The sequence below is a fragment of the Staurois parvus genome, unplaced genomic scaffold (genome assembly GCF_062004578.1).
Source record: "Staurois parvus isolate SC_StPar_1 unplaced genomic scaffold, SC_StPar_1.0 ptg001667l, whole genome shotgun sequence".
NCBI classification, from domain to species: domain Eukaryota; kingdom Metazoa; phylum Chordata; class Amphibia; order Anura; family Ranidae; genus Staurois; species Staurois parvus.
In genome coordinates this window covers 254,335-279,268 of record NW_028319463.1, presented here as the reverse complement: position 1 = coordinate 279,268, position 24,934 = coordinate 254,335, and the positions used below count along the sequence as shown (strand labels likewise).

Sequence of the window (24,934 nt, the reverse complement as noted above, 5' to 3'; positions counted from 1 at the left end):
TAACCCTTCATGAAACCCTAACACTAACCCTCATATTAACCCTTCATGAAACCCTAACACTAACCCTCCTTATATAACCCTTCATGAAACCCTAACACTAACCCTCCTTATATAACCCTTCATGAAACCCTAACACTAACCCTCATAATACCCTTCATGAAACCCTAACACTAACCCTCATATTACCCTTCATGAAACCCTAACACTAACCCTCATATTAACCCTTCATGAAACCCTAACACTAACCCTCCTTATATAACCCTTCATGAAACCCTAACACTAACCCTCATAATACCCTTCATGAAACCCTAACACTAACCCTCATATTACCCTTCATGAAACCCTAACACTAACCCTCATATTAACCCTTCATGAAACCCTAACACTAACCCTCAGATGAACCCTTCATGAAACCCTAACACTAACCCTCATATTAACCCTTCATGAAACCCTAACACTAACCCTCCCCATATTAACCCTTCATGTAACCCTAACACTAACCCCCATATTAACCCTTCATGTAACCCTAACACTAACCCTCATATTAACCCTTCATGAAACCTTAACACTAACCCTCATATTAACCCTTCATGAAACCCTAACACTAACCCTCAGATGAACCCTTCATGAAACCCTAACACTAACCCTCATATTAACCCTTCATGAAACCCTAACACTAACCCTCATATTAACCCTTCATGAAACCCTAACACTAACCCTCATATTAACCCTTCATGAAACCCTAACACTAACCCTCAGATTACCCTTCATGAAACCCTAACACTAACCCTCATATTAACCCTTCATGAAACCCTAACACTAACCCTCATATTAACCCTTCATGAAACCCTAACACTAACCCTCATATTAACCCTTTGTGAAACCCTAACACTAACCCTCATATTAACCCTTCATGAAACCCTAACACTAACCCTCATATTAACCCTTCATGAAACCCTAACACTAACCCTCCCCATATAACCCTTCATGAAACCCTAACACTAACCCTCATATTAACCCTTCATGAAACCCTAACACTAACCCTCCCCATATAACCCTTCATGAAACCCTAACACTAACCCTCCCCATATAACCCTAACACTGAGCCACACTCTAACCATCCTTGTGACCTTAACACTCACCCATCATGCACCGTAACTCTACCACTTGCCCTTTCCAACCACCAACTTTAACCATTATTTGTGCATTCGCCTCTTTTGCTCTGGGATCCTCTTTGTCGAAGGCCAACCCTCCCTTCCCCAAAATGCACCAACACTGCAGACGCCTGCTTAAAGGGTTAGGAGGGGTTCACAATGCTGGAGCTGTGGGATTTGAGGGCTCCAGCAAAATGGGTGGATGTGAATGGTAAGAAAAAGTAAATTATCATAGAAAATGATTGTTGCTGATATCTGATACCTTCTGAAAGCACCCTCCTGACACCCCAAAAGGCAGTATAGCACCTCCAGAGGCAGGGGGCGGTCTTGCTTTATACCCCAAGGCTGAGTCCAAAGATAAAATGGTGGACTGAGAAAGAATATTGGGCACCATTCAAGTTTGCCTTTGTAGAGTTTTATTGCAGGATGGTTAAGGAGATGAGGGTTAGGGGTCCCAGATACCGGAACAGATCACTTACAGAGTCTCCAGATCCAGATCAATGTCGAGCTTCAGAGTGTCAGAACCTTTAAACCGACTGTAAGCACGTTCCAAAATGTCAGTGTGTCCTCTAAATGAGTCACCAGGCCCTTCCGAGAGACCAGCTTTCTTCCTGGCGTTCCCCAGCAAGAGGCCTTCCCTGGATCTTCTCCCTGGTACAGCTTCTTCCACCCCAGGCAGAACAGCTCCAGGACCACTTCAGAATACATCCATAGCTTCCCCCATCACCAGGCAGAACAGCTCCAGGACCAGTTCAGCACACGTCCATAGCTTCCCCCATCACCAGGCAGAACAGCTCCAGGGCCACTTCAGCATACATCCATAGCTTCCCCCATCACCAGGCAGGGCAGCTCCAGGACCACTTCAGCATACATCCATAGCTTCCCCCATCACCAGGAAGGGCAGCTCCAGAGCCATGTTTAGCACATGTCCATAGCTTCCCCCATCACCAGGCAGGGCAGCTCCAGAGCCATGTTTAGCACACGTCTATAGCTTCCCCCATCACCAGGCAGGGCAGCTCCAGAGCCATGTTTAGCACACGTCCATAGATTCCCCCATCACCAGGCAGGGCAGCTCCAGAGCCACTTCAGCACACGTCCATAGCTTCCCCCATCACCAGGCAGGGCAGCTCCAGAGCCATGTTTAGCACACGTTAGGCCCAGTGGTGTATTTAGGTTTTGTGCCACCCTAGGCAACACAAAAATTGGCTTCCCCCCATGGAGAGACCATGACACCAGCCAACACCCCCCCTTCCCCATGAAGAGAGCCTGACATTGAACAACAACACCCCAGCCCCCCCCCCCGCCCCCACCCGAGAGAACCTTCCACTACCACCACCCCCCATACACTGGCAATCCCCCCCCCCCCCCCCCCCCCCGGGAACAAGAGTAAGGCCCTGCATACACTATCAAGCAGCCCGCAGCCTCTCTCAGATCCCACCTGGTCCCCATCCTGCGCGTGTCCCTTCTTCCTTTCCTTCTTTCAAGGGACAGCACTGCCCCCTGAAAAATGCTGCTGCCCCCCTGAAAGATGCCGCCCTAGGCAAATGTCTTGTTTCCTTGTGATAAATACACCTCTGGTTAGGCCCCAAACAGGCTATTGGGTCTACTAGCAGAGCTCCATCCAGCAACAGCTCCTCAGGCCTCAGCCCAGGGGAAGAGAGAGCGAGCTCATGGCCTGGCTCATATATTTATATCCTCCCTCAGCATGCACCAGCGGCCTAATCCTCCCACTGGATAGGCTGAAATCTCACACTATGACCAGTGACACCAGCGACACCCAGAAATCACAACCCTACCGAGTTTAGGGAAGAGTGAAGAACGACATGATTAGTGGCCGGCTGACTACCACCCGGCCAAGAACTCCATTTGGGCTAGCAGCCCCTGTTTAGGACAAGGACTTAAATGTACAATATTTATAGTTTTCTAGTTTGTGATTATTAAATCTGATATTTGGAACTTTCTTTTCCATCCGTTTCCTGACCCTTCTGATGGAGTTACTTCTTTCTAAATAAATAACTTTAATTCTCTCTTTACCAAAACCTGCAAGAATTCCCTTGGATCTCACGATCGGAAAATGTAGGCCGTTGCTTGACGACTGGAGGAGGGTGATCATCGACTGCGGTTTTCTTTCCTGGATGTATCGTTCACCTGGAAGGGGCCCGGCTCAGGGTCACCCTGGACTATTTTTGTTTGGGGATTTGAGATAACATCCTGCGCTCCGTCTCATGAGTTTGACAAATCAAGGTTGATGGTTTCCAAAGACAAAGCGATTTCTGACCCACATGGGGGTGTTCGGCCGTCATCACAATGCTGGCTCTTCACAAATCCTGGAGTCGCTCTGTGCGTTGTCTGCTTTCAGCTTTAATGAATGTTCCTGAGTGACAGAAACACGGCCGATCCAGTGACACCGTCCTGTGAAAGTGGTTGGAAACCCTTCCATGTCCTCCGTGCCGGGACAAGGTCACCTATAGCCCGGGGAGAACATGCCAAATCGCACCCCCCCTAGATGTATGAGCATTATGTGTCATCAGAAATCCCCCCCCCAACAAAAATGGAGCACTACCCCCTAAGCATAAATTCCCCCATTTCACAGTACAAATCTGCCCCCCTACTGTGATCCCCCCTCCCAGCACAAATCTTTGCCACCCCCCATCCCTCCATGGCTCAAATCCTCTCTCTCCCCATATGCCTCCAGCACAAATCCCCCCCCAAAAAAACATTTCCCCCTCCTAGCACAAATCCTAAACCCTTAAAATTTTCTCTCCGAGCACAAATTCTCTCCTCCCCACTTCAAATCCCCCCCAGCATAAATCCCCCTCAAATTTCTCCTCTGATCACAAATCCTCTCCTCACAATCCAAATCCCCCTCCCTGCATAACTCCCCCTCAAATTTCCCTTCTGAGCACAAATCCTACCCCCCCCCACACTCCAAACCACCCCCCCCCTGCATAAATATCCCTCAAATTTCCCCTCCAAGCACAAATCCTCTACCCCCCACCACTCCTATCCCCCACTCCAAATCCCCCCTCCCAGCACAAATCCTCTACCCCCTACCCACCTCTACCCCAGCACAAATCCTCTACCCCCCTCCCTGCATAAATCCCCCTCAAATTTCCCCTCCGAGCACAAATCCTCTACCCCCCGCCACTCCAGAGCCTTCTCAGCATAAATCCCCCTCAAATTTTCCCCTCGAGCACAAATCCTCCCCCCCACTCCAAAACTGCCTCCCTGCATAAATCCACCTGAGATTTTTCCCCCAATCGCAAATCCCCCCCACCCACTCCAAATCTCCCCTTGCAGCATAAATTGTGGCATTGTGGGGAGCGTTGGGCGAATAGCCCACTGAACTCCCTTAATGTTCATGTGTGCGCCAAACACATGAATGGCCGATGTTCAAGTCGAACTTGCATAGGACACGCCCCCTGCCACGCCCCCTTAAAGGAGAATTGTACACAAAAAAATGATCAGACAAGTGTGTTTTTATCTCTACTATTCTTTTTCAAATTTACAAATGCAACAATTTAGAAATTGGATGAATGGTTTAGCGCTGGGAGACACGTTTTGATAGCTAAGTAGTGCATTTTATATACAACATTAGAGATCAGACTAAAATGAGGGCCAAAAGAGGAGAAAAGACAGACAGAGGGACTGTGGTCCAATTGAGGGACAGTTCCTCGAAATCAGGGACAGTTGGGAGCTATGCCTTAGCTCAGGCAGGAGGGCGTGCTTAGCTGAGAAAGCCCCTCCTCTCATGAAGACTCCTGGGAGGTATGACATTTTGGCCTAGGCCAGAAACCAGGAACTAACTGAAGAAATGTAAAAAAAAAGTATAAAACGAGTAAATATAAAAAAGAAGGCGCCTCTAAGTGTAGTACTGACAGATTTATTCACGTACAAAGTTACAATTCCACTTACAAGAAGTCTGTTGCTCCTGACTCTATGAAGAGCGGCCCCGGCGTCTTTCTGAATCCCCATTCCCTGCCATCCATCCTGGCCCTATCATAGCAGCCATAGAGGTCTGGTCCCAGCAGGAGCGCCCTATGGAGTCTAAATATAATATCTATCTATAATATCTATTTACAAATGCTGGCAGCAGAAGGAGCGACAATAGTTCATGTTGATTCAGTTCCGCTTTCACTCATCACCTCTGCTGTATAAACATCATATCTCCGCATGGCCACCAGATATCTCAGGAGGTAGATCTGTTTATTGGCTCTGATATTAAATATTACCGAGGCAAATAAACAGATCTCCCTCCACGGATCTCCGGCGGTGAGCAGAGGTCTCCAGGGCAACACAACGCATTTCCAATTCCGATAAGATCATATAAACATAATAACAGAAAAGAAAAATGATAAAATGATGCCAATACAAGTACAGTAATGTGCCCCGTCTGTGCCATACAGAGACATATGTACATCGCCAGGATAATGACATTAGAAAATGGAGAAAAAGTGGCAACAATAAAAATAAAATAGGATTGCAGACAATGCGAGCGACGGTGCAACCGAAAATGACAAATGACTGAGAACCAATGTAATGTCATCCCTCAAGACCTTTGGTATCCAAGTGATGAATCCGAAGGCTTCCATTCTCGTAGCCGGCATTATATACAAACCTCTTTTACTTGATTTTATTTCTATTGTTCACACTTTTTTTGTGTGTTTTATTATCCTTTTGATGTACTTATGACTCTGCGCGGCACTTGTGATGATTGCACGCTATTGTGTTCGTGGTCCCGTCTATTACCATCATTTTAGCATTCTGATTTGATATGTTATTATGTTTCTAGCAGCTTATTTGCATTGATATGTTGTGTGGCTTTCTGGTGAGTGTTGAGGTTCATGTGCTCTGCAGCTGATAAACTGACGTTCAGGAGCTGTTGAGCGTTTTTTTTTCAGCAGGCCCTGAACCCGGGGCGGACTGACAACTATAGCAAAGAATAAAAGGAAAGAGCGCACCAACCTTGCGCGTTACCTCAGTACACAGTAGATGAGCTCTGCAGAGTGTTATTTCAGCTCTCCGCCCCCTTTTTGTATGACAGCTATGACAAGCTTTATAAATTTTGGGCTTTGCATGGATGTAAAGAAGAGAAGGCTGCAGATAAATGGGTACAACTTATGTAGTAGGATTTGTTTCACCTCTGTGTATCACCTGAAGCCGGTCACTTCACTGGGGATATGGAGGGTTTACAACCACTTGTATTGCCACTAATATTAATGCAAGAAAGGCCTCGTACTGCTGGATGAAAACATATCAACTCTTCTCACTGAGCTTTGCAGAGCTTAACTTCAGCTCTCCGCCCCCTTTTTTCTGAACTCTCAGACAAACTTTAAAGTGGTTGTAAAGGCTGAAGGTGCATTCTATACATGAAGGTAAAAACCTTCTGTTTGCAGCAGTGCCCCCAGCCCCCCCAATACTTACCTGAGGCTCACTGCAATCCAGCGATGTGCATGACATCCTTGGCTGTCCCGGATCTCTGCTGCCTCATTGGCTGAGTCAGCAAGCAGGAGCCACTGGCTCCCGCTGCTGTCAATCACAGCCAGTCAGCCAATGAGAAGAGAGAGGGGGCAGGGCCAAGCCACAGCTCTGTGTGTGAATGGACTCACGGAGCAGCGGGTGCCCCCATAGCAAGCTGCTTGCTGTGGGGGCACGTGACAGGATGGAGGGGACAGGAGAGCCTGCGGGGCACCCGAGAAGAGAAGGATCCAGGCTGCTCTGTGCAAAACCACCGCACACAGCAGGTAAGTATAGACATATTTGTTATTTTCCAAAAAAAAGAACCTTTAGAATTGCTTTAAATATTCAGCACTTTGAATAGATGTAAAGAACTGCAGATAAACAGGTACAACCTATGTAGGTTGTTTCATCTCTGTGTATCCCCACTGCACTGGGGATATGGAGGGTTTCCAGCCACTTTAAATGTTTTTATATTACAAAAGGGCTTCTTATCCCATTTAAGTTACAATAATTCATCCAGCCGCCCTCCAAAGGTCCTCGACTGACTTCCATTTATATCTGAAATATGAGTTTGTAGAATGATTTCCTAAAGTGAAACAAAAAAACCCCAAAAAAACCACAAAAAGATTTGACCCAAACTAATACTCGCTGCCGCTCCCCCTTATAGGATCCCGTTGATGCTGAGTAACTGTTTTGTGTTTTTTCTTTTTCACAGAAGAGCCGTTGAGCGAGTTTATCAGGAAAACCATCAGAAACTGGAAGATGACAGAAAACATGAAGTCCTCAAAGTGTGTGCAGTCAGGGAGTCCGTTCATTACGTTCGGTTATATCCGTTCCTTACTGTGTTTAGTTATTATTACAGATATTTGTGTAGAGCTGTCAGTTTACGCAGCGCTTTTTATATATATATTACATTCACATCAGTCCCCGCCCCCGAGGAGCAGACAGTCTTAGGTCCTTAACTCACATTCATACATACACATACTAGGGACAATTTAGACACTACATTGCCTAAAGTACTGGACCCGCCCTCCAAATCATGTGATTCGGGTGTTCCAATCCTTTCCATATCATGTGATTCAGGTGTTCCAATCCCCTCCATATCATGTGATTCAGGTGTTCCAATCCTTTCCATATCATGTGATTCAGCTGTCCCAATCCCCTCCATATCATGTGATTCAGGTGCTCCAATCCCCTCCATATCATGTGATTCAGGTGTTCCAATCCCCTCCATATCATGTGACTCAGGTGTTCCAATCCCCTCCATATCATGTGATTCAGGTGTTCCAGTCCCCTCCATATCATGTGATTCAGGTGTTCCAATCCCCATCCATATCATGTGATTCAGGTGTTCCAATCCCCTCCAATCATGTGATTCAAGTGTCCCAATCCCATCCAAATCATGTGATTCAGGTGTTCCAATCCCCTCCATATCATGTGATTCAGGTGTTCCAATCCCCTCCATATCATGTGATTCAGGTGTTCCAATCCCCTCCAATCATGTGATTCAAGTGTCCCAATCCCATCCAAATCATGTGATTCAGGTGTTCCAATCCCCTCCATATCATGTGATTCAGGTGTTCCAATCCCCTCCATATCATGTGATTCAGGTGTCCCAATCCCATCCAAATCATGTGATTCAGGTGTTCCAATCCCCTCCATATCATGTGACTCGGGTGCTCCAATCCCCTCCATATCATGTGATGCAGGTGTTCCCATCCCCTCCATATCATGTGATTCAGGTGTTCCAATCCCCTCCATGGACACAGGTGTATACAATCAAGCCCCTAGGCATGCAGACGGCTTCTACAAACATTGGTGAAAGAATGGGTCGCTCTCAGGAGCTCAGTGACTCCAAGCGTGGTCCCGTGATAGGTGGCCACCTGGGCAATAAGTCCATCCGTGACATTTCCTGGCTACTAAATATTCCACGCTCAACTGTTAGTGGGATTATAACAAAGTGGAAGCAACTGGGAACAACAGCAACTCAGCCACCAAGTGGTAGGCCACGTCACATGACAGGGCGGGGTCAGCGCATGCTGAAGCGCACAGTGCGCAGAAGTCACCAACTGTCTGCAGAGTCAATAGCTAAAGACCTCCAGACTTGGTGTGGCCTTCAGATGAGCCCAACAACAGTGTGTAGAGAGCTTCATGGAATGGGTTTCCATGGCCGAGCAGCTGCATCCAAGCCTTCCATCACCAAGTGCAATGCAAAACGTCGGATGCCGTGGTGTAAAGCACGCCGCCACTGGACTCTAGAGCAGGGGAGATGTGTTCTCTGGAGTGATCAATCATGCTTCTCTGTCTGGCAATCCGATGGACGTGTCTGGGTTTGGTGGTGGCCAGGAGAACGGTACTTGCCTGACTGCATTGTGCTAAGTGTAAAGTTTGGTGGAGGGGGGATTATGGTGTGGGGGTGTTCCTCAGGGGTTGGGCTTGGCCCCCTAGTTCCAGTGAAGGGAACTCTTAAGGCGACATTTTGGACAATTTCATGCCCCCAACTTTGTGGGAGGAGTTTGGGGATGGCCCCTTCCTGTTCCAACATGACTGCCCACCAGTGCACAAAGCAAGGCCCATAAAGACATGGAGGAGCCAGTTTGGGGTGGAGGAACTTGACTGTCCTGCACAGAGTCCTGACCTCAACCCCATAGAACACCTTTGGGATGAATTAGGGCGGAGACTGCGAGCCAAGTCCAGACTTTGGTTAAAAAAAAAAAGGCTAAAAAATGCAAATGCGTAAAAATGCAGGAAAATTCAGCTAAACTCTAATGCAAAAACGCTAAAAAAAGCTGAAACACACATTTTTAACGTGACTTTACACAGCTAACGTTACCAGCGTTATCAAGACGCCCCCCCCCCCAGTGTGCATGGAGACTACCTGCCCCCCCAGTGTGCATGGAGACTAACTGCCCCCCCCAGTGTGCATGGAGACTAACTGCCCCCCCAGTGTGCATGGAGACTAACTGCCCCCCCCAGTGTGCATGAGGGCTTAATGTTAAAGCTTTAATTGAGCAACCTGAAGTGAGAAGCTGTTTGGTTTCTATGCAGAAGTGAGCCTGATATTAGTAAATAAACCCCATAGCTACATAGTTAGTCTGGCTGAAAAAAGACACAAGTCTATCTAGCTCAACCAATAAAAAAAGGAGAATAAAATATTATACTATATCCTATATACACAATCCTATACCCACAGTTGATCCAGAGGATAATAGAATAAAATATATGAACAAAAAGTAAAATAAAATAATAAAAATAACAGAAAAAAAAGTTACATAGTTAGTCTGGCTGAAAAAAAACAAAAGTCCATCCAGTTCAACCATTAAAAAAAAAAAAAAGTTATAATCCTCCACCCACAGTTGATCCAGAGGAAGGCAAAAAACCCAGCAAAGCACGATCCAATCTGCCCCTGCAGGGGAAAAGATACCTTCCTGACCCCCCGAGAGGCAGTCGGATATTCCCGGGATCCACTTTCCCTATAAATGTTAGTAACGAACATTTTCCCATCTCACTTTATTTTCATCTGTTAAAAGTGAGAATAATAAACAAACAACTCAAAATTTACAAATAAACATTTCTGACATTTAAAAAAAAAATATCAGTGACAATATAGCCCCTCCCCTTTCAATAACAATCATAGTTACATAGTTAGTCTGGCTTAAAAAAGACAAAAGTCCATCCAGTTCAACCATTAAAAAAACAAAACAAAACAAAAAAAAGTTATAATCCTCCACCCACAGTTGATCCAGAGGAAGGCAAAAAACCCAGCAAAGCACGATCCAATTTGCTCTTGCAGGGGAAACATTCCTTCCTGACCCCCCCGAGAGGCAATCGGATATTCCCGGGATCAATAATCGGATATTCCCTGGATCAACGTTCCCTATAAATGTTCTATCCAGTTATATTCTGTGCATCTAAAAGAGCCTTTAGTATAAAGAAAACTAATGCAGCCACCGCATCTAAGGAAAGGTAATAGATACGTTCTGGATTTAGATACATTTAACTCGGATATTCGCAGTGAAGAAATGTCACCCTCCATGCGGACGCAGTTCTAAGCCCTCCGTTTATCTGCAGCCCGCAAGCCGTCCTCGCCGCCATGACACAGATTAATATATAATAATACAGCGGGAGGGAAAACATAACATTCTCCCGCTGAGGAACACAATGATAAATAATAGACGACGTCCCTCCCCCCCCCCCCCCCCCCCCCCCGGTACACACAGCAGTCTGGTGACATAATAGACACTTTACTAAAGGACAACCTTTGCCGCTACATAATGTCAAAGACGCAAACCGTCTTCCTGTAAGATGTGTTGTTGGAACGCCGCGGCCTTTTATGTTGCGCTAATGTAGAGTTGTGAGACGTCGCATTAAATTGTTATGGAGTCGTTTGTATTCACTTTATAACTCGTTCTCATTTAATGACACACATCTGTAGAGTGACTTTAGTTCTCCCCCCCCCCCCCCCCCAGAAATGGTCCCAACGACATGAATGGGTTGGTGTTTTGTCACTAAGGGCCTGGTGATGGATTCGTTTACCAAGCGCTGCCGGGCGATTCGGTTCCATTTAAATCGGCCGTCCCAATTCCGGGATCGTCCACACATTTACCTTCATCACATCTGATTTCCTGCTGTCTGCGTCTTTTGTTCAGTGAAATCCGAATCGCAATATATTTAACCCTTTCGTTAACAGGGCCGTTTTTGCAGGGTTTTTTTTTTGGACGCGTATTTCAAAGACCATTTTAGGCCTGAAGTTAAGTTTGAATCCCCAAATATTTAATAAAAGTGGAGAACCTGGAGATAAAGCTAGTGGTAGTTCCACTCTTTTAGGTTGCACGACACTAAAGTTAATGCTAGGGCACACAAATGTAATATATACACATTGGGGAAAATATAAAAGAAGAGGTTGTACCGAGTAAATAGATACCCAACGTGTCAAGACGTAAAATCGCGCTCATTGACACAGCAACAAACTTCATCACCTTATATTTTCCATAGACAACACTTTAAAAGCCCCTACAGGTCATCAGTCTAGTTACCCAATAATGATGAGCCTAGATACATGATATTGCCCCAAGTATTGGTCCACCGGCCTTCCCACACACATGGCCTGTAATGGCCCCCCAGTCTTAGTCCGTAGGGTTCAATATTGAGTTGGCCCCGCCCTTTGCAGCTATAACAGCTATAACAGCTTCAACTCTTCTGGGAAGGCCCCCCACAAGGTTTAGGAGGGTGTCTATGGGAAGGTTGGACCATTCTTCCAGAAGCACATTTGTCAGTCAGGCACTGATGTCGGGGGAGGGGCACTGATGTCGGGGGAGGGGCACTGATGTCGGGGGAGGAGGCCTGGCTCGCAGTCTCCGCTCTAATTCATCCCAAAGGTGTTCTATGGGGTTGAGGTCAGGACTCTGTGCAGGACAGTCAAGTTCCTCCACCCCAAACTGGCTCCTCCATGTCTTTATGGACCTTGCTTTGTGCACTGGTGGGCAGTCATGTTGGAACAGGAAGGGGCCATCCCCAAACTCCTCCCACAAAGTTGGGAGCATGAAATTGTCCAAATTTCCCTTCACTGGAACTAGAGGGCCAAGCCCAACCCTTGAAAAACACCCCCACACCATAATCCCCCCTCCACCACACTTTACACTTGGCACAATGCAGTCAGGCAAGTACCATTCTCCTGGCCACCACCAAACTCAGACACGTCCATCGGATTGCCAGACAGAGAAGCATGATTGGTCACTCCAGAGAACACGTCTCCATTGCTCTAGAGGCCAGTGGCGGCATGCTTTACACCACGGCATCCGACGCTTTGCATTGCACTTGGTGATGGAAGGCTTGGATGCAGCTGCTCGGCCATGGAAACCCATTCCATGAAGCTCTCTACGCACTGTTGTTGGGCTCATCTGAAGGCCACACCAAGTTTGGAGGTCTTTAGCTATTGACTCTGCAGACAGTTGGTGACTTCTGCGCACTGTGCGCTTCAGCATGCGCTGACCCCGCCCTGTCATGTGACGTGGCCTACCACTTGGTGGCTGAGTGGCTGTTGTTCCCAGCTGCTTCCACTTTGTTATAATCCCACTAACAGTTGAGCGTGGAATATTTAGTAGCCAGGAAATGTCACGGATGGACTTATTGTCCAGGTGGCCACCTATCACGGGACCACGCTTGGAGTCACTGAGCTCCTGAGAGCGACCCATTCTTTCACCAATATTTGTAGAAGCCGTCTGCATGCCTAGGGGCTGATTGTATACACCTGTGTCCATGGAGGGGATTGGAACACCTGAATCACATGATATGGAGGGGATTGGAACACCTGAATCACATGATATGGAGGGGATTGAAACACCTGAATCACATGATATGGAGGGGATCGGAACACCTGAGTCACATGATATGGAGGGGATTGGAACACCTGAATCACATAATATGGAGGGGATCGAAACACCTGAGTCACATGATATGGAGGGGATCGAAACACCTGAGTCACATGATATGGAGGGGATCGGAACACCTGAATCACATGATATGGAGGGGATCGAAACACCTGAGTCACATGATATGGAGGGGATCGAAACACCTGAGTCACATGATATGGAGGGGATCGGAACACCTGAATCACATGATTTGGAGGGGATCGGAACACCTGAGTCACATGATATGGAGGGGATCGGAACACCTGAGTCACATGATATGGAGGGGATTGGAACACCTGAATCACATGATATGGAGGGGATGAGAACACCTGAATTACATGATTTGGAGGGGATTGGAACACCTGAATCACATGATATGGAGGGGATGAGAACACCTGAATCACATGATATGGAGGGGATGAGAACACCTGAATCACATGATTTGGAGGGCGGGGCCCAATACTTTTGGCATAGTGTATATATATATATCCTGCGTGTGTGATGATGTAATGTGTACCACAATCGACACTGTTGTGCGTAGGGCACCCTGTGTGTGCATTTGCAAATGTATGTGTGTGTATGTGGGGTGGGGGCTCAAGCATTTCTTTTTTTTTGGGGGGGTCACGTTGATTAAGCCTTGCTTTGCATAAAACCTGTTGGGGGTGTGGCTTGGGGTGGGAGTGAGCGAGGTGCTGCCATTGCAGTAAACCTTGGCTGGAGTTGAACATCTCATTTGGATGGTCTCTTGTCCCGCATTTCTGGCGGCAGAGGAGAGGCTTTAACAGTCACACCGCTCACTTATTCATCTCTGGGCGGCTTAGATGTCAGCAGTGACACTGTGAACAAGACTGCGCGCCGAAACGCGTCAGTTTGCTTTTTTTTCTCGCTCCTGTATATTCAATAAAGATCCTCGCATGGATTTTGGATTTGCCGGCTCCCTCTATCAGTTTGTATTGAACCCAGTGGTTGGAGGACGCCGTAGAGCCAGAGCGCCCGGGTTTGGATGCCATTTATTAATTACAGGTGCGCTTCCCTGTGAGCGCTGCTCTTGCATTCTGTGTCCATTTGAAAGCGCGCTGTGTGCTCCCGGGACAGACGCAGAGCCGTCAGAGACTGAACTACGATCAATGATTGGGAATGGGCAGGACTAGCTGTCGATGTGACCACTGTGACTGCTCTCCCTGCAGGATCTCACGGCCTATTATGGATCCTCGTTACTCCATTCCTTCTATCATTTTGAACGGATAACTTACTGTATTTACTTTTGCGCTTTGGTTGTTGCAAATTCTACAAGAGGCCGAAGTCGGATTCGGATTCTCACACTGCTTGCATTAAAAAAAAAAGTTTGCTATATTAATGATTTGCATTAATTTGTGTCTTTTATATCTGCTTGGACTTTAGTTGTAGTTTTTGTGTTTAATCGATGGCTTTACTGTCCATACGGTAGATTGCCAAATCATTATTTGTATGTTTCCTTTCTAGAACGCCTGGAAGGAGAACGAAGCTCACCTGAGAGATGAGGAACAGAAAGGTGAGAGTTAGCCAATGAAATGACTACAAACACATTTTGCTGCACTCTGGTCCACCTCTCTACTACACTTGGCACCCTGGCAGTACCATCAGGGCTGTCTTAATGCATGGCAGTGCCCAGGGGCCACAGGTGTATGGGGCCACTATGATAATCTTGCATTACATCATACTTGCCAACTGTCCCGGTTTTGCCGGGACAGTTATGCTTTTTACTAAGCTGTCCCAGGATGGCCCGGGCAGCGTCCCAGGATGACTGTACTGTGCTCTCCTGATCCCGGTATTGTTCCCTCCTGACCCCACCCCCTACTGTGACTCCATTGTGCCGAGAGAAAGGGGAATATTAGTTTCATGCATCTTGTCACATGATTGACATTATGCACCCTGACGTTTTTACTGCACCCCCAGATCAGATAGGCTAGATCCGGACCTGGTGACATCACCAAATCTTCTGAGACCAGCAGTCAGAGGTAGTAATGCCATGGGTGATCTCACACTGCAGATATCCAGCTAGGAGGCTCCAGCCACAAGAGTGCCTAGGCACCTCACATACCAGGAAGCACCCTGACGTTTTTACTGCACCCCCAGATCAGATAGGCTAGATCCGGACCTGGTGACATCACCAAATCTTCTGAGACCAGCAGTCAGAGGTAGTAATGCCATGGGTGATCTCACACTGCAGATATCCAGCTAGGAGGCTCCAGCCACAAGAGTGCCTAGGCACCTCACATACCAGGAAGCACCCTGACGTTTTTACTGCACCCCCAGATCAGATAGGCTAGATCCGGACCTGGTGACATCACCAAATCTTCTGAGACCAGCAGTCAGAGGTAGTAATGCCATGGGTGATCTCACACTGCAGATATCCAGCTAGGAGGCTCCAGCCACAAGAGTGCCTAGGCACCTCACATACCAGGAAGCACCCTGACTTTTTTACTGCACCCCCAGATCAGATAGGCTAGATCCAGACCTGGTGACATCACCAAATCTTCTGAGATCAGCAGTCAGAGGTAGTAATGCCATGGGTGATCTCACACTGCAGATATCCAGCTAGGAGGCTCCAGCCACAAGAGTGCCTAGGCACCTCACATACCAGGAAGCACCCTGACGTTTTTACTGCACCCCCAGATCAGATAGGCTAGATTCAGACCTGGTGACATCACCAAATCTTCTGAGACCAGCAGTCAGAGGTAGTAATGCCATGGGTGATCTCACACTGCAGATATCCAGCTAGGAGGCTCCAGCCACAAGAGTGCCTAGGCACCTCACATACCAGGAAGCACACTGCATTTTTACTGCACCCCCAGATCAGATAGGCTAGATCCGGACCTGGTGACATCACCAAATCTTCTGAGACCAGCAGTCAGAGGTAGTAATGCCATGGGTGATCTAACACTGCAGATATCCAGCTAGGAGGCTCCAGCCACAAGAGTGCCTAGGCACCTCACATACCAGGAAGCACCCTGACGTTTTTACTGCACCCCCAGATCAGATAGGCTAGATTCAGACCTGGTGACATCACCAAATCTTCTGAGATCAGCAGTCAGAGGTAGTAATGCCATGGGTGATCTCACACTGCAGATATCCAGCTAGGAGGCTCCAGCCACAAGAGTGCCTAGGCACCTCACATACCAGGAAGCACCCTGACGTTTTTACTGCACCCCCAGATCAGATAGGCTAGATCCGGACCTGGTGACATCACCAAATCTTCTGAGACCAGCAGTCAGAGGTAGTAACGCCATGGGTGATCTCACACTGCAGATATCCAGCTAGGAGGCTCCAGCCACAAGAGTGCCTAGGCACCTCACATACCAGGAAGCACCCTGACGTTTTTACTGCACCCCCAGATCAGATAGGCTAGATTCAGACCTGGTGACATCACCAAATCTTCTGAGATCAGCAGTCAGAGGTAGTAATGCCATGGGTGATCTCACACTGCAGATATCCAGCTAGGAGGCTCCAGCCACAAGAGTGCCTAGGCACCTCACATACCAGGAAGCACCCTGACTTTTTTACTGCACCCCCAGATCAGATAGGCTAGATTCAGACCTGGCGACATCATCAAATCTTCTGAGACCAGCAGTCAGAGGTAGTAACGCCATGGGTGATCTCACACTGCAGATATCCAGCTAAGAGGCTCCAGCCACAAGAGTGCCTAGGCACCTCTCATACCAGGAAGCACACTGCATTTTTACTGCACCCCCAGATCAGATAGGCTAGATCCGGACCTGGTGACATCACCAAATCTTCTGAGACCAGCAGTCAGAGGTAGTAACGCCATGGGTGATCTCACACTGCAGATATCCAGCTAGGAGGCTCCAGCCACAAGAGTGCCTAGGCACCTCACATACCAGGAAGCACCCTGACTTTTTTACTGCACCCCAGATCAGATAGGCTAGATCCGGACCTGGTGACATCACCAAATCTTCTGAGACCAGCAGTCAGAGGTAGTAATGCCATGGGTGATCTCACACTGCAGATATCCAGCTAGGAGGCTCCAGCCACAAGAGTGCCTAGGCACCTCACATACCAGGAAGCACCCTGACTTTTTTACTGCACCCCCAGATCAGATAGGCTAGATCCGGACCTGGTGACATCACCAAATCTTCTGAGACCAGCAGTCAGAGGTAGTAACGCCATGGGTGATCTAACACTGCAGATATCCAGCTAGGAGGCTCCAGCCACAAGAGTGCCTAGGCACCTCACATACCAGGAAGCACCCTGACTTTTTTACTGCTCCCCCGGATCAGATAGGCTAGATCCGGACCTGGTGACATCACCGAATCTTCTGAGACCAGCAGTCAGAGGTAGTAACACCATGGGTGATCTCACACTGCAGATATCCAGCTAAGAGGCTCCAGCCACAAGAGTGCCTAGGCACCTCACATACCAGGAAGCACACTGCATTTTTACTGCACCCCCAGATCAGATAGGCTAGATCCGGACCTGGTGACATCACAAAATCTTCTGAGACCAGCAGTCAGAGTTAGTAACGCCATGGGTGATCTCACACTGCAGATATCCAGCTAGGAGGCTCCAGCCACAAGAGTGCCTAGGCACCTCACATACCAGGAAGCACCCTGCATTTTTACTGCACCCCCAGATCAGATAGGCTAGATCCGGACCTGGTGACATCACAAAATCTTCTGAGACCAGCAGTCAGAGTTAGTAACGCCATGGGTGATCTCACACTGCAGATATCCAGCTAGGAGGCTCCAGCCACAAGAGTGCCTAGGCACCTCACATACCAGGAAGCACCCTGACTTTTTTACTGCTCCCCCAGATCAGATAGGCTAGATCCGGACCTGGTGACATCACCGAATCTTCTGAGACCAGCAGTCAGAGGTAGTAACGCCATGGGTGATCTCACACTGCAGATATCCAGCTAAGAGGCTCCAGCCACAAGAGTGCCTAGGCACCTCACATACCAGGAAGCACACTGCATTTTTACTGCACCCCCAGATCAGATAGGCTAGATCCGGACCTGGTGACATCACAAAATCTTCTGAGACCAGCAGTCAGAGTTAGTAACGCCATGGGTGATCTCACACTGCAGATATCCAGCTAGGAGGCTCCAGCCACAAGAGTGCCTAGGCACCTCACATACCAGGAAGCACCCTGCATTTTTACTGCACCCCCAGATCAGATAGGCTAGATCCGGACCTGGCGACATCATCAAATCTTCTGAGACCAGCAGTCAGAGGTAGTAACGCCATGGGTGATCTCACACTGCAGATATCCAGCTAAGAGGCTCCAGCCACAAGAGTGCCTAGGCACCTCACATACCAGGAAGCACCCTGACTTTTTTACTGCTCCCCCAGATCAGATAGGCTAGATTCAGACCTGGTGACATCACCAAATCTTCTGAGACCAGCAGTCAGAGTTAGTAACGCCATGGGTGATCTCACACTGCAGATATCCAGCTAGGAGGCTCCAGCCACAAGAGTGCCTAGGCACCTCACATACCAGGAAGCACCCTGACTTTTTTACTGCACCCCCAGATCAGATAGGCTAGATCCGGACCTGGTGACATCACCAAATCTTCTGAGACCAGCAGTCAGAGGTAGTAATGCCATGGGTGATCTCACACTGCAGATATCCAGCTAGGAGGCTCCAGCCACAAGAGTGCCTAGGCACCTCACATACCAGGAAGCACCCTGACGTTTTTACTGCACCCCCAGATCAGATAGGCTAGATCCGGACCTGGTGACATCACCAAATCTTCTGAGACCAGCAGTCAGAGGTAGTAATGCCATGGGTGATCTCACACTGCAGATATCCAGCTAGGAGGCTCCAGCCACAAGAGTGCCTAGGCACCTCACATACCAGGAAGCACCCTGACGTTTTTACTGCACCCCCAGATCAGATAGGCTAGATCCGGACCTGGTGACATCACCAAATCTTCTGAGACCAGCAGTCAGAGGTAGTAATGCCATGGGTGATCTAACACTGCAGATATCCAGCTAGGAGGCTCCAGCCACAAGAGTGCCTAGGCACCTCACATACCAGGAAGCACCCTGACGTTTTTACTGCACCCCCAGATCAGATAGGCTAGATTCAGACCTGGCGACATCATCAAATCTTCTGAGACCAGCAGTCAGAGGTAGTAACGCCATGGGTGATCTCACACTGCAGATATCCAGCTAAGAGGCTCCAGCCACAAGAGTGCCTAGGCACCTCTCATACCAGGAAGCACACTGCATTTTTACTGCACCCCCAGATCAGATAGGCTAGATCCGGACCTGGTGACATCACCAAATCTTCTGAGACCAGCAGTCAGAGGTAGTAACGCCATGGGTGATCTCACACTGCAGATATCCAGCTAGGAGGCTCCAGCCACAAGAGTGCCTAGGCACCTCACATACCAGGAAGCACCCTGACTTTTTTACTGCACCCCAGATCAGATAGGCTAGATCCGGACCTGGTGACATCACCAAATCTTCTGAGACCAGCAGTCAGAGGTAGTAATGCCATGGGTGATCTCACACTGCAGATATCCAGCTAGGAGGCTCCAGCCACAAGAGTGCCTAGGCACCTCACATACCAGGAAGCACCCTGACTTTTTTACTGCACCCCCAGATCAGATAGGCTAGATCCGGACCTGGTGACATCACCAAATCTTCTGAGACCAGCAGTCAGAGGTAGTAACGCCATGGGTGATCTAACACTGCAGATATCCAGCTAGGAGGCTCCAGCCACAAGAGTGCCTAGGCACCTCACATACCAGGAAGCACCCTGACTTTTTTACTGCTCCCCCGGATCAGATAGGCTAGATCCGGACCTGGTGACATCACCGAATCTTCTGAGACCAGCAGTCAGAGGTAGTAACACCATGGGTGATCTCACACTGCAGATATCCAGCTAAGAGGCTCCAGCCACAAGAGTGCCTAGGCACCTCACATACCAGGAAGCACACTGCATTTTTACTGCACCCCCAGATCAGATAGGCTAGATCCGGACCTGGTGACATCACAAAATCTTCTGAGACCAGCAGTCAGAGTTAGTAACGCCATGGGTGATCTCACACTGCAGATATCCAGCTAGGAGGCTCCAGCCACAAGAGTGCCTAGGCACCTCACATACCAGGAAGCACCCTGCATTTTTACTGCACCCCCAGATCAGATAGGCTAGATCCGGACCTGGTGACATCACAAAATCTTCTGAGACCAGCAGTCAGAGTTAGTAACGCCATGGGTGATCTCACACTGCAGATATCCAGCTAGGAGGCTCCAGCCACAAGAGTGCCTAGGCACCTCACATACCAGGAAGCACCCTGACTTTTTTACTGCTCCCCCAGATCAGATAGGCTAGATCCGGACCTGGTGACATCACCGAATCTTCTGAGACCAGCAGTCAGAGGTAGTAACGCCATGGGTGATCTCACACTGCAGATATCCAGCTAAGAGGCTCCAGCCACAAGAGTGCCTAGGCACCTCACATACCAGGAAGCACACTGCATTTTTACTGCACCCCCAGATCAGATAGGCTAGATCCGGACCTGGTGACATCACAAAATCTTCTGAGACCAGCAGTCAGAGTTAGTAACGCCATGGGTGATCTCACACTGCAGATATCCAGCTAGGAGGCTCCAGCCACAAGAGTGCCTAGGCACCTCACATACCAGGAAGCACCCTGCATTTTTACTGCACCCCCAGATCAGATAGGCTAGATCCGGACCTGGCGACATCATCAAATCTTCTGAGACCAGCAGTCAGAGGTAGTAACGCCATGGGTGATCTCACACTGCAGATATCCAGCTAAGAGGCTCCAGCCACAAGAGTGCCTAGGCACCTCACATACCAGGAAGCACCCTGACTTTTTTACTGCTCCCCCAGATCAGATAGGCTAGATTCAGACCTGGTGACATCACCAAATCTTCTGAGACCAGCAGTCAGAGTTAGTAACGCCATGGGTGATCTCACACTGCAGATATCCAGCTAGGAGGCTCCAGCCACAAGAGTGCCTAGGCACCTCACATACCAGGAAGCACCCTGACTTTTTTACTGCACCCTCAGATCAGATAGGCTAGATCCAGACCTGGCTGGTACTGGGCTGCTTTTTTCAATGCTTCTGATTAACACAGCCCATGAAAGGAGCTTAGATTTGCACAGCCTCCCTACCGCTGAGCAGAACAATAGAGGCAGCCATTCTCCTGCCGGTTGGGGCCACTCACACATACTCGCCCCCTTTGTACCGGGATCGTTCCTGGGCTCTGCTGTTACGTCTAGCTCAGGAGTTAATTAGACGCTCTACTAATAGTAACAACACAGCCAATTAAAGATAATTACCGGTGGCCATATTAACCCCCCGGCAGGAGAAGGCTTCACTAGTGATCCGACTTCGGGTGAAAGGGCGAAGATGTGTGAACATACAACAAGTCGCAGAGCCTTCCAGGAGAGCAGCAATATCCAGGACTGATCTCCTAATTGCGTGACTCCGGAGTCGGCTTCGTCATTATTTTCTTGGCCTAATTGCTGCTGCGGACGTCTGCTTGGCATGAGATGGAGATGGGTTATTGCAGCGGCTCGTGCGTTGTGTTCGGCTGTCAGCGGGCAGAGATGTGTAATAACAAGTATATTGCTGATCTTCCATACTGTACTAACGGGGGCAGAAGAAATGGGGAACTCGTATTTGTCTACTCATGGAGACGGTCATCTAGAAGCAATTAGGAAAAGTCGGAGTAATGGAAACAACAGGATCCCGGACAGGACTGTACAACTGCAGGGACTTGAAGGGGAATGGCAGATGATGCCGATATATAAAGAGACATTGAGGCTGATGTATGAAAGGCAAATAGACTGAGCACTCTGCAGTTGCACTCCTTTTCCCCAGAGCTTAGTGAATGAGGTGAAGAACTTCATACAGTCATGTGCAAAGCAAAAAAATGCCTTCTTCTCATGTCTGATTCCTGTTTGTCCCCTTTCACGCAAGCGGACCGGAAAATGGACCGGATCGGACACTCCATTGCTCTCTATGGAGCGGCGGGTGTCTTCTGCACCCTGTACATAGCGCACTCCTGATTTCTGCACCCTGTATGTAGCGCACTCCTGACTTCTGCACCTTATGCATAGCTCACTCCTGACTCCTGCACCCTGTATGTAGCAGACTCCAGAGTTCTGCACCCTGTACATAGCACACTCCTGCACCCTGTACGTAATGCACTCCTGAATTCTGCACCCTGTACGTAGCACACTCCTGAGTCCTGCACCCTATACGTAGCACACTCCTGAGTCCTGCACCCTGTACGTAATGCACTCCTGAATTCTGCACCCTGTACGTAGCACACTCCAGAGTCCTGCACCCTGTACGTAGCACACTCCAGAGTCCTGCACCCTGTACGTAGCACACTCCTGACTCCTGCACCCTGTACGTAATGCACTCCTGAATTCTGCACCCTGTACGTAGCACACTCCAGAGTCCTGCACCCTGTACGTAGCACACTCCAGAGTCCTGCACCCTGTACGTAGCACACTCCTGACTCCTGCACCCTGTACGTAATGCACTCTTGACTTCTGCAACCTCTGCGTAGCCCACTCCAGAGTCCTGCACCCTGTACGTAGCACACTCCTGACTCCTGCACCCTGTATATAGCACACTCTTGACTTCTGCACCCTGTACGTAGCACATTCCTGACTCCTGCACCCTGTATGTAGCACACTCCAGAGTCCTGCACCCTGAACGTAATGCACTCCTGACTCCTGCACCCTGTACGTAGCGCACTCCAGAGTCCTGCACCCTATACGTAGCACACTCCTGACCCCTGCACCCTGTATGTAGCACACTCCAGAGTCCTGCACCCTGAACGTAATGCACTCCTGACTCCTGCACCCTGTACGTTGCCCACTCCTGATTTCTGCACCCTGTACGTAGCACACTCATGACTCCTGCACCCTGTACATAGCGCACTCCTGACTCCTGCACCCTGTATGTAGCACACTCCAGAGTCCTGCACACTGTGTGTAATGCACTCCAGAGTCCTGCATCCTGTACGTAGCGCACTACTGACTCCTGCACCCTGTACGTAGCACACTCCTGACTCCTGCACCCTGTACGTAGCACACTCCTGACTCCTGCACCCTGTATGTAGCACACTCCAGAGTCCTGCACCCTGAACGTAATGCACTCCTGACTCCTGCACCCTGTACGTTGCCCACTCCTGATTTCTGCACCCTGTACGTAGCACACTCATGACTCCTGCACCCTGTACATAGCGCACTCCTGACTCCTGCACCCTGTATGTAGCACACTCCAGAGTCCTGCACACTGTGTGTAATGCACTCCAGAGTCCTGCATCCTGTACGTAGCACACTCCTGACTTATGCACCCTGTACATAGCACACTCCTGACTTCTGCACCCTGTACATAGCACACTCCTGACTTCTGCACCCTGTATGTAGCACACTCCTGACTCCTGCACCCTGTATGTAGCGCACTCCTGACTTCTGCACCCTGGGACACTATTCCTCCCACTGACACCAATTATGTACATTTTTTTACCCCCATTTAGTAAACCAAGCCCATGGCATTTTCTACTCCCACTGGCCACAGTCCAGCCCCCCTAAAGACCGAAGGACAGTAAACTGGCCTTTTGTTTCAAAAGTTTGGAGACCCCTGATCTACAGGACAGAAGAGGCATGAAAACCCATTGAGTGTAGCCCATGCACTCAGTACAATATATTGTGTTAGAATGGGTTTCAATATTGGAACCTCCACTTGAATGGACATGAAGGCACATTGCAGGCCAACACAAACAAACATGGAAGCAGTGCACAGGCGTTTGTGTCCATTGAACTGCAGTGCAAGACATTGGTGTAAATGGACTCTACCTGTAAGCAGTACCAGAAGTTTGGTACCCAAATTGGAGTAAATGGACACAGAGGCCAAGGAATGCAGCACAATGCAATAACTCAAAGTTCCAACATGGTGGAAACAGGGACTGAATATCACAGCCGAATCCAGTAGGGCAATACCGTACAGGAGGGCTCGTAGTACAAAGTCTCGATACTGTAGCAGATACGTTACTGGGTTTCGGACACCCAACAGCATGTGATGATGGAGGTGACTGGTAGGTGGTGTGGCGACAAGGGCACCCGAGGGGCAGAAGCCAGGAGGTCCAAGTTAGCAGCTCAGGTAAAGGGTCCTTTCACTGTCTCTTCTTCTTTCCCTGTGCTAGACAAACTGTCCCTCACCAGAGGGTTCCTGTCCATGACCTAGCCACTTCACAAATGCACGCCAACTGCAGGGAGATGATGCTGTTTATTTGTGCTGCCCCCACTAAACATGGCCACCAATTTCATCCAGCGCAGCAGCATCCAAATAGACGTCTCCTCCCCTGCAGATACCTATGGAGGCCTCAGAGGAACAAGAGTTCTGCTTCTCCTTCATCCTTCCTGCTTAGGGGTTGTCATAACAGCACCACCTGTGCAGGGAGGCTGAACTACACCTGCTTACATACTGAAGCCAATAGGTTTCCAACACTTGGCCAGTGTTGGAAAATGCAGCTAAATTCATGTCCTAGAAAAGTCTGGTCAACTTCCAGGTCAGCTTGGCAAAGCAATGAGTTCAGTTTAGTGGTAGCCTGCCAACTGCTTATACTTTTTATTTTTTACTGCCATGCCGCTCTGCGAGACTTGGGATGAATAAGGAGAGCCCTGGTAAGGTTTTTCTTGGAGGTCCAAGTAAGCACCTACTTAGAAGTCCTGGTAAGCCTCCAAAGCCAGGTGGATGGCTCTTTTATGACCTCTACGTGGCAGTGCTGGGAACCTGAATGGCCAATCACCAAGCACTAAATCTGCCATGTGGTAGGGTGGGCATCCAGCCACATGGTCACCCATAACTGGAGGTACCTCTTTTTTTATTTACTGGACCGAAACTCCCAAACTG

The 24,934-nt window shown here is 48.8% G+C and overlaps 1 protein-coding gene across 1 annotated transcript in view; it reads left to right on the top strand.

Moving 5' to 3' along the window:
• Positions 1–24,934, top strand: part of LOC149434822 (serine/threonine-protein kinase Nek11-like) — a 202,083-nt gene that overhangs the window by 110,383 nt on the left and 66,766 nt on the right. The window contains exon 10 of the mRNA XM_089663332.1: positions 7,330–7,437. Within this exon, the coding sequence (XP_089519458.1) occupies positions 7,330–7,437 (108 nt within the window). The remainder of the gene's footprint in view (positions 1–7,329; positions 7,438–24,934) is intronic.